The 17,618-nt window shown below is 52.8% G+C and overlaps 1 protein-coding gene across 1 annotated transcript in view; it reads left to right on the forward strand.

The window, feature by feature from the left end:
• Litaf (lipopolysaccharide induced TNF factor) overlaps positions 1-388 on the forward strand; it is a 37,398-nt gene extending 37,010 nt beyond the window's left edge. Inside the window, exon 4 of the mRNA XM_051167346.1 lies at positions 201-388. Within this exon, the coding sequence (XP_051023303.1) occupies positions 201-309 (109 nt within the window). The 3' untranslated portion in view covers positions 310-388. The remainder of the gene's footprint in view (positions 1-200) is intronic.
• Positions 389-17,618: the final 17,230 nt, after the last annotated feature.

A 17,618-nucleotide genomic window follows, 5' to 3' on the forward strand; every position in this document is an offset into this window, starting at 1 on the left:
GTGACCTTGAACTCATGACTCTACTGAGTGCAGGGATAACAGGCTTGCACATGTGGTATTGGGGATCGAGCCCTGGCCTTTGTGCATTGCAGGGACACGGTCTTCCAGCTCAGGCCTTCAGCTCCACCCCCAGCCCACCGGTGGGGGGTGGGGGGGGGGCGTCCCGCAGTTGGTGACATGTCCCTTGTGTCTCTGTCCAGATGCATCGCTGGCTGCTGCTTCATCCCATTCTGCGTAGATGCCCTGCAGGACGTGGACCATTACTGCCCCAACTGCAAAGCGCTTCTGGGCACCTACAAGCGCCTGTAGGACTCGGCTGGCCAGCCATAAGGAAGATGGTAGACAATGTGCTACCGGAAGTCACCTGACCCTTGCCCAGCACACCCAGAAGAGACTCCTTCCTCAATCTCCTCTCTTCATGGGCTCCGTCTTCGTGTCTTTAGGGGGTGGGAGAGGTTGGAAAGGTAACAAACTTCCAAACCCCAGAAACTGCTGCTTGGAGCCATGCCCTGCACATGCAAAGACGTGGACCTTGAGTGTCGTTTCAAGGGTTAACCACCCTGCCCGGGTTACCCCCCATTAACTGTGATTGCTGCCCCGTTTGCGTCTCCTCCACTGATTTGCCATTGGCTGCCTCCCCTTCCTCGGTGGGCCTTTCCGATGGCAGTCTCAAACCCAGAAGCCACAGTTTGCCTTATTTTTTCACTATTCAGCTGGAACTGTTCCGTCTCTCCCCATCCCTGATGACAGAGACCTTGCCTTAAAAGACTTTGTACTTCTGTAATTGCAGGCTTCTCTAGCACTCAGAATCACTTTAATTCCATAGGGTTTCCTTTTTTCCAAGTGCACAAAAGGGCCGCCAACACCCACCAGATACATACGGATAAGGTCACAAGTACAAAATAAAAGGCTCACAGCCCCTCCTGTCTCAGCTGCACTCCTGTGAACGGCTTCTTCCTCACATGGTTTCTGTTCTTAAACACATACGGAAGTTACTTGGCAGGGAGACATGTGACTTTTGTAATCATAATATACTTCGTTTTTCCATTTGCTGGTGTGTTTTTTAGTTGGTTTTGTTTTGGTTTTTGGTATACAGTCTGGCTTTGTTGCCCAGGCTAGCCTTGAACTCCTAGGCTCACGTGATCCTTCAGTCTTTGCCTCTCATACACCCAGGACTCTAGACACGTCCCGCTGTACCTACTGGGGTTTTTGTTCTGTTTTTCTATCAAAGAAAAAGGTAATTTCATCTACCGCCTATGTGGATTTGGTGTGGTTTTGAGAACCTTGTCTATATGGGGCCTCTTCAGGGGAGTCAGAGGACCGCTCTTTGAGCCCGTGCTGAGAGCTTGGCTGTTGGAACTCCCTCAGGGGAATCTGAGGCATGGACATGAGCCTGTGTGGCACCAACATGCCCTCCAACGTCAGTGGGCCAGATGGGAGGATGCCAAAGACAAGTTCAGGCCCTTTCTAGGGTGACCACTCTGTCGTCTATAACATTGACACAGTCCGGCCAGCTTCCCAGGACGTCCTGCCTCCATCCTAAACCCACCCAGGAACCGCTGCAAAAAAACAGCGTATGACAACAGGCCGACCCGGAACAGAAATCTGCATATTGGCTAAGATACAGACTGAGCTATTCATGCAATGACCCAGAAGCGCTAGCCATCACTTTTGCAGTGTATTATGGGTACCATATACGACTTTGGTGTTACCTGCTTTTAAACGAATAAAATCTCTGGTCACTTGGTGAACAGTTCAGTTCACCTGCCATAAAGGAAGGCTTTGTGTTGTGTTTTCAGGCGTTGGCCCGGCACACTAGAAAACCCCTCCTGACCCACACCTCCGGCTTGCTGAATATTCAGCCACAGCAAGATGACCGTTGCTAACGAGTGGCATTCGAAGGCTTGGCTGTTGGGAGCCCACAGGCATCATTGATGGCAGTGAGCCACAGCTTTCAAGTTTTAATAAAATGCCAAGAAGAAAGCTGTCCTCTTTCATTCTCCAAACAAAACCCTCCTTGTTCAAGGACTGGGGTGGCTGTGGGATGCTGGGAGAGGGGGTGCCGAGCCAATGGTGCAGGTACCCCCCATTTCTCCTATCTGTGGTGCCAGCTTCATGTTTGAAGGTGTGGGGGAAATCAAGTCACTTAGTTGTGGCTTATGTGGCCATTGAATCCCCTACTGGTGTGCTTGTGATCTCAACTGGTTTTTCTTTTCTTCAGTCAAGTTCAAGGCTGTGTAGTTGGAAAGTTTGGCTGTCATTGTGATATGTAACTAATCTCAAGCTGGTATTAATTACACACGCAGAGTCTTCCAAACAAAGGCTCTGTGTCGAGAACTGCAAAATATATATTACATTGAGTTCAATGCCAGATGGCTACACACTTCTGTGAACTTAGGCTCTCCCGCCACTGTTTCTTGGGGGCTGGACAAGTAGACTAGGCTAGCTGGTCCCTGAGACCCAGGGACCCACCCAGGCAACCCCTGCCATGTGGAGAGCAGTCACTGTACATCCTAGGCTTCCTCCTCAAAACAGAATATGGGGACATCCCCAGCAGACTCTCCAAGGAGGGACTTTGAACCTGGCTGTCCTTGATGCTCATTGCCTTGCCTGAGTATATGGAGAGGTGGTTATTTTCAGGTGAGCCTGTTGGTAGAGAAGACAGACCAGACCAAAGCATGGCCGCAGCCAGGAGGGCAATGCAGGAAACTGGGTGACTGGCTTACAGACATTTTCTGCCCTTGGCCTGCAGCTTTGATTTGCAGTGTTGGATGGGTGTGAAAGCGTCTCACAGGACCCCATCTGATCTCTGCCATTTCCCCTCCTGCCTAGCCCTTCCTTACTACTAGGAATTGAACCCAGGGCTGCACCTACCTTAGGCAAGTGCGTTGTACAGGCCTGGGGGGCTTTACTAGGGGGTTTAGCAGCACTGGTTTACAAGCGATCATCCCAGCTGGACTGTTGACTGTGCACCCACATATCCCCATGGAGGAGTGGGGAGAGTTGTGGGACCTTCCCCCTACTCTCCCTATCACCTCTTTGCCTATAGCCTGGAGGAGGTCTGGAGACCCAGGAAGACTAGGCAGGAGGGGTCTCCATCAGTGTAGCTGTGGGGACAACCTCACCCCTGCTCTGTAATGACTTTGGCAGAGGAGCACCCACACCCCTGTAAGAAACCGCTCACCTATGCTCTGTAAGGAGTCCCAGTAAACTTACCCACTCCCTGCGTGAGCTTGGCTGGAATCCTGCCTTGCTTTGTCATTTTTGACCTACAGAGGAGACGTAGACCTTGCTTGTGACCTCTCTGGAAGGAATTTTAGTAGCACTGTGTCATTTGCAGCGCTTTGGCCACTTACTGGTTTTTCTGTTCTGTTTTGTTTTTGAACCAGGTCATTACACAGTTGAGGCAGTCAGGGAGTTCCAGCGGCGCCTTCCTCCTCCTCCTCCCCTCCCACAAACCCAGCGCTGGGATGAGAGGCAGCCTCACCACTCCCAGCGTCTCTGAAAGACTCCAGAAAAGGGGCACATGGCAAGACCGAGGGGGGTGGGGGGGCTGGGGGGGATTTGAGAATGCTTTCCTACGCTGTAATTTGCATTTTGTGTTCGTGTCTGAAATGAAAGCAGCAGGAAGAATGTTCGTTCTATGCCAAGTGGGAGGTAGTGGCTGGGAGTCGGCCTCCTTGCCACAGGCCTGGGTCTCAGGCAGTGCTGAATGTGTGTGTGTCGGTGTCTGGCTGAGGTGTCTGTGTGTGTGTCTTCCTAGGTGTGTGCATGTAGGTGAGTGGGCATGGCGTGGGGGTCTGTTATATAAGTGTTTCAAAAATGGAATGTGTAGGCTTGTGCTCCTGGAGCTTGGGGCGTGTGTGTGTGTGTGTGTGTGTGTGTGTGTGTGTGCACGCGCGTGCCACACCCACGTGGCAGAGGGGTGTCTCTGATGACAGTGACATGGCCAGCTGTTTGTGGCCATGGGAGCATCATGAGACGGTGCATCCGATGTCACTGAGGGCCTTTATGTGTGGTTTCTCTGCTCTGCTGCTCTTCAGACTTCATGCTCTCTTGATTTATGTGCAGCTTGCCCTGTGCCTGGCAGCAGTGAGTCAGTGCAGGCCTCCACCCAAGACAGTTGTGAGAGTGTTTGTGTGTGTGTCTTTCTGTCTGTGTGTGGAGGAAGGGGCAGGGCTGCTTGTTTGTAATCTGGTGGCCGAGCCCCCATCAGAAGCTCATAGGATGCCTCGCTGACGAGCGGACTAAAGGGTGCCCGTGCTTGGCTTTCCCTACTGTTGGCCATTCAGTCTGGCCTAGAGTCCCACCCATGGTCTGATGTAGTGGAAAAGTCCCACTGAGCCAGGTGAGCTCTCTAGGCCTCAGTTGTACATGGAACCTGGGGGACCCCCACACCCCTCTAGTGGCATGACCAGTGTGGGCTGGCTACCACAGAAATGCTTTTATTGTATTGTTTTTGTAGTTAGAAGGGGAAATGCCTAAATATGACTCAATAACAACCCTTCCTCTCTTAACAGCCAAGGAGTGAACTATCTCTCCAGCCCAGTGTGATGGTAACATACTGGCTTAGGCTTGACTGCATTACAGCAGACAGTCCAGATGACCTCCTAAAGAATTAGGTCAGTTTTGGTCAGTTGCGCCTCCCACCCCGCTTCTTGTCTTTCTTTTTCTTTTTTTATTTAATTTCCCCCCTTTCCTTCCTTTGTGAGAGTTCTATAGCCCATGCTGGCCATGAACGTCTATGTGGCTCTGTAGCCAAGAATGACTTTGAACTTCTGATCTGCCTGCCCCACCTCCCTATGCCTTGATACAAGCGAGCACCCCTTTACCAGGCTTATGGGTGCTGGAGAGGGAGTCAGAGCCTCGAACATGTTACACAAGCTACCACAGAACTGATGTCCGGCCCTTTGTGGCTGACTTCTCTCTGAGCTGGGCTGTGTTCATAGGAAACAGATCGTCTGGAAACCCTGACTGGGTATGTGCAATGTTCCAGGACCTAGCAGTGACCTTGACAGAAGGCTGTTGTGCTATCGAAACAATACCACGGACCTAAGAGATGTCTCAGAGCGGCCAGCTTCAGTTAGTCTCCTGGACTCACATGGTAGAAGGAGGGAACCAACTCCTGCAAGCTGTCCTCTGACTCTCACACATGCACCACTCACAAGTGTAATGGATGCTGAGATGACGTCAGTCCTGCCAAGTCCTGCCTCCAGAAAGGAAGGGAGGCAGCCTTCAGTGGCACTTACAAATAGCACAAGGGGGCCTCAAGTAGCCATGCTGCAGGGTAGCAGTGTAGGAGCTGTTCACAGCAGAGCAGCTGCAGGGTCTAAAATTTGCCCAGGGCTGCTTAGAATACAGCTTGGCACCAGCTGCATCATTCTGTGTTGTTGGGGTGCCTGTGAGCCGTGGGGTGCTCAATGGCCTCTTTGGCCTCCACCCAATAGTCTCACACCAGCAGTGGTGGGAAAAATGTACTTATAACATTCACATGTACAAATCACTCCAGCGCCCCAGCAAAGTGTGGGGCCCACAGCCAAGCCTCCCACATTTAGGAGTGGGTATCTCTGGCTGGACTGAGCTTGTGGTTATACACATGGTAAGTCCCAAAAAGGGAACAAAGTACACACACGCCATGGTGTGGGTGAGCCTCAGAAATACGGAGCAAAGGAGTCGGGTGTAAGCAGTCATATGCCCAAGCAGCTTGACGTGCACACAACAGATCTGGGGGTGCAGCTCAGTGGATGGCATTGGCGGGGTTACCCAGCATGCACAGAGCCCCGGGTTTCATCCTCAGTACCACCACACCTTGTAATCCAGGCACCGGGAGCCGGAGGAAGGAAGATCACAAGTTCAAGGCCTCTCTTGGTCACCCTGGACTCCATGGAATGGAAGGGAAGAGGGAGCACCCACAGGACAGGCGAACCCAAGGCCAGCACTGGGGAGAAGAGTGCGAGCAGCACTCCTGGACGTGGGTGCCTCGTGGCAGGCCCACGTATAGTTAGGTAAGGCAGGGTGACTGCTGCACCCCGGGGCCTAGGGTTCAATCCCAGTGCCAAATATGCCACGTCCTATAATTTACTGAAACAGTTAATGCAGTGGGGTGGAATCCGGTGTGAATGTAACAGAAATAAGATAGGCATCCGAGGGAAATGACAACCGCCATTGTCAAGTCTAAAAAGACTGCAGCTTATATTTCAGTAATGTTTTCAAGGCGTCCATGGGGAAAGGCTCAGGCAGCATCACAACACCCATTTTTGTTTCATTGGGTTTTTTTCTTTTGTTTGCTTCTTTTCTTAAAGCCAGCCTGGTGGCGTGTGTTTATAATCTCAGGACTGACTACACAGAAACAGGCAAATCTCAGGGCATTGCTGGCCAGTTGACCTACCCTACTTATGGAAGTACAGGCTAGTGAGAGACCCTGTCTCAAAATAATAAAAAGGAAAAAAAGGTAGACGAGGCCTGAGGAACAACACTGAAAGGCTGTCCTCTGCCCCTTCCCACACACATATTGCCGCATGTGCATGCTCAGCAAGAGGAAGCCAGGTGTGGTGGTGCACACCTGTGGTCCCAGCACTTGGGAGGCGGAGGCAGGAGGCTCTCTGGGAGTCGGAGGCCAGACTGGTCTATAGTGGGTTGCAGGACAGCCAGAACTACACATTGAAGTCCTGTATCAAAAAAGAAAAAGATGAGGCTGCAGAGATGGCAATGTTAAGAGCACTGGCTGCTCTTCCAAAGGTCCTGAGTTCAATTCCCAGCAACGACATGGAGGCTCACAACCATCTATAATGAGATCTGGCGCCCCCCACTGGCCTGCAGGTGTACATGTAAACCCAACATTGTATACATAATAAATGAATACATCTTTAAAAAAAAAAAAGAAAAAAATGAAGGGAGGGAGGGAAGGAAGGAGGGAGGAAGAAAAGAAGGAAGGAAGCAAGGAAGGAAAGACTGATGGACTGCCAACAGTAGCTTACTGGAGCTCTGAGGTAAGAAGTCTTTTTGGGGGGGTGGGGTTCATCTTTACAGAGACTGAGTTCATACCCCACATAATTTACCTGAAGTGTGTGATGCCTTTTGGGTTTTATTTGAGGGGGGACAGGGTCTCATGTAGCTCAGGCTACCCTCAAATTCCTGATTCTCCCACTTCTGCCTCCTAATGCTGGGGTGACAGGTCCCTTGATGCTCCCAGCCCCTGAGTGAGTGCTCCCAGCCCCTGAGTGAGTGCTCCCAGCCCCTGAGTGAGTGCTCCCAGCCCCTCAGTGCAATGCCTGGTTTCCAGTACATTCACAGTGAAGTTCATATTTCCTCATGTCGTGAAGGAGCCTGGAGCCCTTGAGCCGCTTGTGCCTCCACCCCCAGCCATCTGTGTCTTGTCTCTATAGATTTGCTTAGTTAGGGTATTTCACATAAACAGTCACATGATACCTGGGCTTCTCTGTGTGTCTTGGTTTCTTAACATTTTTGAGGTTCGTGCGTGCTGGAGCTTGAACAACAACAAAAATAGGGTAGACAGGGCCTTTCTCTGCTGTGCAGTGTTCCATGGTTTGGGTGAGCCTTACCTATTCACTCACGCTTTACCGGTTATCTGTTTATCTTTGACAACCTTGTGCTTCTAGGACCGGCTCCTCTTTGTATGGGCTGCTCAGAAATAATTCAGTATGCGCATTCCATTTGATAGTAAAATGATGGCTTCACAATGTTCGGCTTGTTTGTTTGGAGAGGTCCCATCTGTCCTCAGATTTATTACGTAGCAGAGGATAACCTAAGCCTCCACCTCTCCCGTGCTGTAGTTAGAAGCACGTACCACCATGCCTTCTTTACCCAGTGCTGGGCAGAAGCTCTTTACCCAGAGCTTCCTGCTTGCACTCTACCTGCTGAGCCAAAGCCTGGCCCTGCATAGCTGAGCGCCCACCCACCCGCAGTCTTTTGAAACTCTTGAGTGGGCGTGTTTGCAGACGAAAATTAACAAGCTGGGGAAGTAGAGCACGGTGAGGCACACTATAATTCCTGCTCTTCAGACGTGGAGGCAGAAAGATCAGGATTTCCAGGCTAGCCTGGCCTACAATGAGACCCTGTCTCAAAAATTGAAAGAGAGCCCTGTAAAACACCAGCCTGCCAGACGACTGAGCCCGGCTGTGCTGACACACGTGCTGTGCATGTGCCCTCCGGGAACCAGGTGGGAGCCCTGAATGTCTCATCCCACGCCTCCTGGGGAGGGAGAGCTGGCTTCAGATAGAAACCACCTGCTGCTTGCCTGCTTGAGCACACAGGTGCAGGTGGCCTCCTGCAGTCAAGGTGCATAGCCTAGGACAGTGGCAGGGACTCAGTCAAGGGTCAGCCTGGCAGTTTATGCTTTTCAGAAAACCTATACCAGACGAAGGCTTTCATGCCTCCATCGCTGGGTGCTTGTCCTGAAGTCTTAGGCAGTCCACCCTCTTCACGTTATGGGAGGTGGCAGGAAAGATTTTTTTCTAGACCTTTCTCCTGGCTTGGACTCAGCACTTGGTACTTGTCCATGCCTAGATCCCTCCTCATATAATGCTGACAACTGGACACCTGGAAGTGTCCCATAGGGGTGGGAGTGTCCCATAGGGGTGGGAGTGTCCCATAGGGGTGGGAGTGTCCCATAGGGGTGGGAGTGTCCCATAGAGGTGGGAGTGTCCCATAGGGATGGGAGTGTCCCAGAGGAATGGGAGTGTCCCATAGGGGTGGGAGTGTCCCAGAGGAATGGGAGTGTCCCATAGGGGTGGGAGTGTCCCATAGGGGTGGGAGTGTCCCATAGGGGTGGGAGTGTCCCAGAGGAATGGGAGTGTCCCATAGGGGTGGGAGTGTCCCAGAGGAATGGGAGTGTCCCATAGGGGTGGGAGTGTCCCAGAGGAATGGGAAGTGTCCCATAGGGGTGGGAGTGTCCCAGAGGAATGGGAGTGTCCCATAGGGGTGGGAGTGTCCCATAGGGGTGGGAGTGTCCCATAGGGGTGGGAGTGTCCCAGAGGAATGGGAGTGTCCCATAGGGGTGGGAGTGTCCCAGAGGAATGGGAGTGTCCCATAGGGGTGGGAGTGTCCCAGAGGAATGGGAGTGTCCCATAGGGGTGGGAGTGTCCCAGAGGAATGGGAGTGTCCCATAGGGGTGGGAGTGTCCCAGAGGGGTGGGAGTGTCCCATAGGGGTGGGAGTGTCCCATAGAGGTGGGAGTGTCCCATAGGGGTGGGAGTGTCCCATAGGGGTGGGAGTGTCCCATAGGGGTGGGAGTGTCCCATAGGGGTGGGAGTGTCCCATAGGGGTGGGAGTGTCCCATAGAGGTGGGAGTGTCCCATAGGGGTGGGAGTGTCCCATAGGGGTGGGAGTGTCCCATAGGGGTGGGAGTGTCCCAGAGGGATGGGAGTGTCCCATAGGGGTGGGAGTGTCCCATAGAGGTGGGAGTGTCCCATAGGGGTGGGAGTGTCCCATAGAGGTGGGAGTGTCCCATAGGGGTGGGAGTGTCCCATAGGGGTGGGAGTGTCCCAGAGGAATGGGAGTGTCCCATAGGGGTGGGAGTGTCCCATAGGGGTGGGAGTGTCCCATAGAGGTGGGAGTGTCCCATAGGGGTGGGAGTGTCCAGAGGGATGGGAGTGTCCCATAGGGTGGGAGTGTCCCAGAGGGATGGGAGTGTCCCATAGGGGTGGGAGTGTCCCAGAGGGATGGGAGTGTCCCATAGGGGTGGGAGTGTCCCAGAGGGGTGGGAGTGTCCCATAGGGGTGGGAGTGTCCCAGAGGGATGGGAGTGTCCCATAGGGGTGGGAGTGTCCCATAGGGGTGGGAGTGTCCCATAGGGGTGGGAGTGTCCCATAGGGGTGGGAGTGTCCCATAGGGGTGGGAGTGTCCCATAGGGGTGGGAGTGTCCCAGAGGAATGGGAGTGTCCCATAGGGGTGGGAGTGTCCCATAGGGGTGGGAGTGTCACATAGGGGTGGGAGTGTCCCATAGGGGTGGGAGTGTCCCATAGGGGTGGGAGTGTCCCATAGGGATGGGAGTGTCCCATAGGGATGGGAGTGTCCCATAGGGGTGGGAGTGTCCCATAGGGATGGGAGTGTCCCATAGGGGTGGGAGTGTCCCAGAGGAATGGGAGTGTCCCAGAGGAATGGGAGTGTCCCAGAGGGGTGGGAGTGTCCCATAGGGGTGGGAGTGTCCCATAGGGGTGGGAGTGTCCCATAGAGGTGGGAGTGTCCCATAGGGGTGGGAGTGTCCCAGAGGGATGGGAGTGTCCCAGAGGGATGGGAGTGTCCCATAGAGGTGGGAGTGTCCCATAGGGGTGGGAGTGTCCCATAGGGGTGGGAGTGTCCCATAGGGGTGGGAGTGTCCATAGGGGTGGGAGTGTCCCATAGAGGTGGGAGTGTCCCATAGGGATGGGAGTGTCCCATAGGGGTGGGAGTGTCCCATAGGGGTGGGAGTGTCCCATAGGGGTGGGAGTGTCCCATAGGGGTGGGAGTGTCCCATAGAGGTGGGAGTGTCCCATAGGGGTGGGAGTGTCCCATAGGGGTGGGAGTGTCCATAGGGGTGGGAGTGTCCCATAGGGGTGGGAGTGTCCCATAGAGGTGGGAGTGTCCCATAGGGGTGGGAGTGGTCCCATAGGGTGGAGTGTCCCATAGGGGTGGGAGTGTCCCAGAGGTATGGGAGTGTCCCATAGGGGTGGGAGTGTCCCATAGAGGTGGGAGTGTCCCATAGGGGTGGGAGTGTCCCATAGAGTGGGAGTGTCCCATAGGGGTGGGAGTGTCCCATAGGGGTGGGAGTGTCCCAGAGGAATGGGAGTGTCCCATAGGGTGGGAGTGTCCCATAGGGGTGGGAGTGTCCCATAGAGGTGGGAGTGTCCCATAGGGGTGGGAGTGTCCCAGAGGGATGGGAGTGTCCCATAGGGGTGGGAGTGTCCCAGAGGGATGGGAGTGTCCCATAGGGGTGGGAGTGTCCCAGAGGGATGGGAGTGTCCCATAGGGGTGGGAGTGTCCCAGAGGGATGGGAGTGTCCCATAGGGGTGGGAGTGTCCCAGAGGGATGGGAGTGTCCCATAGGGGTGGGAGTGTCCCATAGGGTGGGAGTGTCCCATAGGGGTGGAGTGTCCCATAGAGGTGGGAGTGTCCCTAAAAGGGGTGGAGTGTCCCATAGGGGTGGGAGTGTCCAAGAGGAATGGGAGTGTCCCATAGGGTGGGAGTGTCCCATAGGGGTGGGATGTCACATAGGGGTGGGAGTGTCCCATAGGGGTGGGAGTGTCCCATAGGGGGGGAGTGTCCCATAGGGATGGGAGTGTCCCATAGGGATGGGAGTGTCCCATAGGGTGGGAGTGTCCCATAGGGATGGGAGTGTCCCATAGGGGTGGGAGTGTCCCAGAGGAATGGGAGTGTCCCAGAGGAATGGGAGTGTCCCAGAGGGGTGGGAGTGTCCCATAGGGGTGGGAGTGTCCCATAGGGGTGGGAGTGTCCCATAGAGGTGGGAGTGTCCCATAGGGGTGGGAGTGTCCCAGAGGGATGGGAGTGTCCCAGAGGGATGGGAGTGTCCCATAGAGGTGGGAGTGTCCCATAGGGGTGGGAGTGTCCCATAGGGGTGGGAGTGTCCCATAGGGGTGGGAGTGTCCCATAGGGGTGGGAGTGTCCCATAGAGGTGGGAGTGTCCCATAGGGATGGGAGTGTCCCATAGGGGTGGGAGGTCCCATAGGGTGGGAGTGTCCCATAGGGGTGGGAGTGTCCCATAGGGGTGGGAGTGTCCCATAGAGGTGGGAGTGTCCCATAGGGTGGGAGTGTCCCATAGGGGTGGAGTGTCCCATAGGGGTGGGAGTGTCCCATAGGGGTGGAGTGTCCCATAGAGGTGGGAGTGTCCCATAGGGTGGGAGTGTCCCAGAGGATGGGAGTGTCCCAGAGGATGGGAGTGTCCCATAGAGGTGGGAGTGTCCCATAGGGTGGGAGTGTCCCATAGGGGTGGGAGTGTCCCATAGGGGTGGGAGTGTCCCAGAGGGATGGGAGTGTCCCATAGGGGTGGGAGTGTCTCATAGAGGTGGGAGTGTCCCATAGGGGTGGGAGTGTCCCAGAGGGATGGGAGTGTCCCAGAGGGATGGGAGTGTCCCATAGGGGTGGGAGTGTCCCATAGAAGTGGAGGTGTCCCATAGAGGTGGGAGTGTACCTACCATACGGGTGGTAGGTGCTTCTCCTCCAACCCATGTGGCAGTGATGAGTCACAGGCTTGAGTTTGCTTTCCTGTTGCCTGCTCTTTTGGCTCAGCTTTTGTGTGACCTCTCCCAGCCTGGCTGAGGCCCTGGTGGCAGCAGAACCAGGAACTTGACCTCTGGTTGGGAAATTATATCAGCTGGCAATGAGTAAGAGTTCATTAGTATGTTTGTGGGTGTCAGGCTGTCATTAAGGGTCATTCCAACACCCCCACATCAGAGCCACAGTAAGGACAGTGTGGTCAGGATACACTCTGCTGCTGTTTGGCAAGTATCTCCTTCCCTAATTACCAGAGGGAAATATGCAGTGCTCAGAGCTAAGTCACTGGTCCAGGTTCCAAGTGAGCCCTTCCTGAGATTGAGCACTATGATGTCACTCTTAGACCTTGCACCTTTTTTATTGTTGCATAGTATTCCACTTCATCCAATATCCCAACTTGTCCATCCAGTTACCATTTGAGGGATGTATTTTGTATTGTTTCCAGTTCTGAGCAAAAGAAGCAGCTGTGAATATTCATATGGAGTGAAGTTGTGTGTGACCCCCCCTTTTATTTATTGGGTATGTGAATATGTAGGCACACATGTACCATGGTGCACATGTAGAAGTCAGAGTATGAGAGTCAGTGCCTTCCTTCTGCCATGTGGGTCCTGGGGATTGAACCCAGATCTTCAGGCTTGGCAGCAGGCACCTTTATTGGCTGAGCCATCTAGCTGGTCCAATGTATGCTTTCTTTTCTGGTGGGTAAATGATTAGGCATCATATGGCTGGGGCCTGAGGTAGATGTGTGCCTGTGAAGGAACACACAGTTGCTTGCTTTGATGTGTTCTGCTTTTGTGTAAATCTCTGCCTCTCCTGTGAACAAGGTGCTGGTCCACTGTGTCTGATGACTGCACCATCTGTCTCCTAAGTCTATGCCATGCTAAGCTCATCGTGTGATGGCTCCTGCGGCTGGCAGCTGACTCTTCTGTGGCCTTCAGTCTCCAACACAGCGAGGAAGCACTTCGCTTCTAATTTCCAGCCCTTTGATTTTTTTTTTTTTTTTTTTTTTTTACCAGTGAGTTAATGAGCCCAGAGAGAGCAAAAACTGGTTTTTCAAAGGTCACACAGCTCATTGCATGAGTCAAGAGCAAGGAGCCAGCCCCCTGCCTCAGCCCTGGCCTCCTCACCCTCCCTAGTGATGAACAGGGGACAGATTCTCCCTGCCTCTTTCATTTCAAAGATAACAGATGGGCAGCCTTTTGTAAGACAGCTCTGCCAGGCTCTCACAGCTCAAGGGCCCTCTACTGGTGAGTTTTTCTCTCCCGTGGGGCATCCATGTCTCTGTCTCAGCATAGGAATGCTAGAAGTGTAGTTCAATGGGTAGTGCTTACCTATTAGGAGGGAAGCCCCGATCTTAATTCCCAATACATCATGATGTACCCCAATAATCACAGCACTTGGGAGTTGGAGGGCAGGAGGTTCAAACTTTCTGGGTCAGCCTGGGCTACCTAAGACTCTATCTCAACACATACACACACACACACACACACACACACACACACACACACACACACACCAACCCGTCTCTTCTTTTGTTTGTTTTTGCTTTTTGGAGACACAGAATCACCCAGGCAGGTATGGAACTTTTGATCCTGCTGCCTGGCCTTTGTTTGTTTATTTGTTTGTTGTTTTGTTGAGACAGGGTTTCTCTGTGTAGCCTTGGCTGTCCTAGACTCACTTTGTAGACCAGGCTGGCCTCGAACTCACAGCGATCCACCTGACTCTTCCTCCCAAGTGCTGGGATTAAAGGCGTGCGCCACCATGCCTGGCCACAAATACTCTTTAAAAAGAAACACCAAAATAAATTCAATGCAAAATGGTGTCATACTAGAGCTGTGGGTGTGCAGTGAGCACTTGCCTCACATGGGCAAGGCCCTGGGGTTTGTCCCCAGAACAAAGAAAATACATTCTTAGAAAGATGAGGGCTTCCAATCTCCAATAGCCCTGGCCTATATGCAGTAGGCCTGCTCATGCCCTGGCCGTTGTACAGTGAGTGGAAGTGACGTCACTGCATCTCCAGGCATGTAAAAGTAAGAATACGATGTGGGAGGCAGGGACTTGTCTGCAAGGCCTGTGTGAGTGCTGTCACATACCCTGAGCTCCATGGAGCCAGCTGACCCAGGCTTGGCCCTGTAATATCATGGATGGAAAGAGATGAGGCCAGGGTGTGGAGTTCCTCCCTGGCAGACCATCATGGCCAGTGAGGCACCAGATGGATGGGGAGGGAGGGAAGTGAGGCGACCCTGGTGATTCTGTTTCTGCGTGGGGAATGGGCATCAGTTTGTAGGATGCCCACTCTGTTAACATTTGTGTGTTGCCTGGAGACCACACAGCAGAGATGGCGGTGTTTGCCTCTGTCTCCTCACTCTGAATGGGGAGAATCCAGGCCATAGATGCAGTCTCCCCGAGGAGAAGGTAGAGAAAGGTCCAGAAAGGCCACCAAGGTTTAAAGAGCAAGGCCTGGTCAGCTAGAGTGGATTAAAACCCTCAGAGGCTGTGTGAGTTTGGGGAGTGACTTACCCTCTCTGAGGCCTGCTCTACCTGGTGGGGCCCATTGCTGGGGAGCTGATGGAATTAATCCAAGTGAGGGTTTCATGGATGCTAGAAGGCGGCACTATCATTATTATTATGATCTGTTCTTGGAGGTCATTGCCCTGCACTGCAGTCAACCGGTCCCTCCCTGGCCAGCATCCTTTCCGTGTGTGAATGTCATCTGCAGATGTATTGCACGTCCCCACTAGGCCTATCATCCCCTCAGGCTATTCTGGGACTCAGCTTTCAACTTCCTGAAGTCACCCGGAAAGCACCACAGGCTCCCAGAAGCTGTGGTTTCAGCCTTGGGGCTCTGGGCTCTGGACGATAAAGCTGTTTGAGGGGAAAACCACTTGTATGAAAAAGAAGCCAGGGCTGGAGAGATGGCTCAGAGGTTAAGAGCACTGTCTGTTCTTCCAAAAGGTCCTGAGTTCAATTCCCGGCAACCACATGGTGGCTTACAACCATCTATAATGTGATATGATGCCCTCTTCTGAAGGGCAGGCAAACATGTGGGCAGAATACTGTATAAATGATAAATAGAATAAATAAATCTTAAAAAAAAAAAAAAAAGAAGCCAGATACAAAAGACCACATGTCACACTGCTTGTGGAAACACCCAGGGATATACCTACACCCATGAAAACACAAAGTGGAGGCCAGGGCCAGAGGCCAGTGCCTCAGATTCTACATGTCTGCGTGTGCATGCATACATATGTACATATGGACTTAAGTATTTATATACATTCCCCCACAGGGGGATATCAGATGAGTCTTCTTTTATTTATTTATTTATTTATTTATTGAGACACGTTTTCTCTGTGTTAGCCTTGGCTGTCCTGGACTTGCTTTGTAGACCAGGCTGGCCTCGAACTCACAGGGATCCACCTGCCTCTGCCTCCTCAGTGCTGGGATTAAAGGCTTGCGCCACCATACCTGGCCTCTTTTTTTTTTTTTTTTTTTTTTTAAGATTTACTTATTACATATACAGTGCTCTGCTTGCGTGTACACCTATATGCCAGAAGAAGGCATCAGATCACATTATAGATGGTTGTGAGCCACCATGTGGTTGCTAGGAATTGAACTTAGGACCTCTGGAAGAGCAGTCAGTGCTCTTAACCACTGAGTCATCTCTCCAGCCCCAGATAAGTCATCTTTAGTCACTTATTCTTTCTAAGTTTGTGTGTGTGTATGTGTGTGTGTGTGTGTGTGTGTGTGTGTGTGTGTGTGTGAGAGAGAGAGAGAGAGAGAGAGAGAGAGAGAGAGAGAGAGAGAGAGAGAGGTGTGTTTGAGTCACCACAGTGGCCAGAAGAGGGCTTTAGTGTCCTGAAGCCAGAGTTACAGACTACAGTTGTGAGCTGCCCAACATGGCTGCAGGTATTTGGACTCTTTCCAGACCCCCACCTTAGTTTTTGAGACCGAGCTTCTTATTAAATCTGGAACTCACTAATTTTGGCTAGACCTGCTGGCCAGCCAGATCTGGGAATCCTCCTGTCTGGACCTCCCTAGTGCTAGGATTGTAGATGTGAGCACATGCCTGGCTTTTAGGTGGGTGCTGGGACTTGAACCTAGATCCTCAAGTTGATGCAGCCAGCACATCACCCACTAAACCACTGCTCCCGCCTTGTACTGCCCACTTTGAATGGTGGGCCTCTATGTACATGTCCTACCTCGGCCAAGCAATTCGTGAAGACTGTTTGCCACGGGGGCTTTGGTACCTGAAACGCAGCAAACAAGCTACAGGTGGAAGGAACTCTGGAGTGAGGGAAGCTGAGGCCACCCTGGGGAGTACAGGTGATATGAGCAATTCTGCTTTCTTCTGTCCTCTGGGAAGCCCTGAGCTCAAAGCTCTGACAGTAACTGTCGCTGTAACACGACTGTCCCCAAGGCCTTGTAGATGTGCCCTCACAGGCGCCTTGTCTTCTCCAGTAGGAGAATCGTTAAGCCAAGCATCTGACCTAGGCCTCTCAAGTGGCTTAGATGTCCCCAAGGCCACTGGATTACATTAACACGGTGAATTGTATGTCTTATATATTAGATTACAAAACAAACAAGCAAACAAAACACACAGGGCCAGTAAAATGGTTCAGCAGGTCAAGGAGCTTGCTGCCAAATCTGAGCTCAAGCCCCAAAGTCCATATGGTGGAACTGCCTCCACTTGCAGGCTGTGATACATGCGCACACCACACACACACACACACACACACACACACACACACACACGCACACACACATGCACACACACATGTTTAAGCAGCAACAAAGCCACACAACTACATAGTAACACTTGCCCTGAAACCCCTCTAGTTCCTAGGAGAGAAAAGCCTTTGCTTCCCCCAAGGCAAAATATGACTTTTCCCTCAGTGATCTCAAGCCCCCTCCTACCCCTTCCCCAGGGAGCTGATGGTGTCACCACAGGCTTCTGATTGGCTGTTCTATGCCCCACCACCCCACTCCCTCTCTCCTGGTCAGGAGAGAGCTGAGCCGGGCTCCTCTAGGGAGCACACTGTGCTTTGTGTGCTCCCCTGTTCCTGAAGGATGCTGATGCTGGTACCCACGGGCCTCTTGGTGCTGGTCCTGCTCTGGGCACAGGCAGGAGCGACCTTGGGGAGTAAGTAAACCTTGCTGCTTTCTATATTTCCTTCTGAGTCTGAGTGGCATGGGTTGGGCAGCCACCCTGATCCGCAGGAGTCAGGTTTGTCCCAAATGCCCTTTTGTCCCTCTGATGGCCCCACTTTGCTGTGGGAGAGCAGAGATAAAAATGAATTCTTCCTCGCCACACCCCCACCCCTTGCCTTCCTGAAGCAGTAAGGTAGGATTCGTAGAAGCTGTTGGGGACCTGATCTGAACCCTGAGGGGGT

Source organism: Acomys russatus, chromosome 25 (genome assembly GCF_903995435.1).
Source record: "Acomys russatus chromosome 25, mAcoRus1.1, whole genome shotgun sequence".
NCBI classification, from domain to species: domain Eukaryota; kingdom Metazoa; phylum Chordata; class Mammalia; order Rodentia; family Muridae; genus Acomys; species Acomys russatus.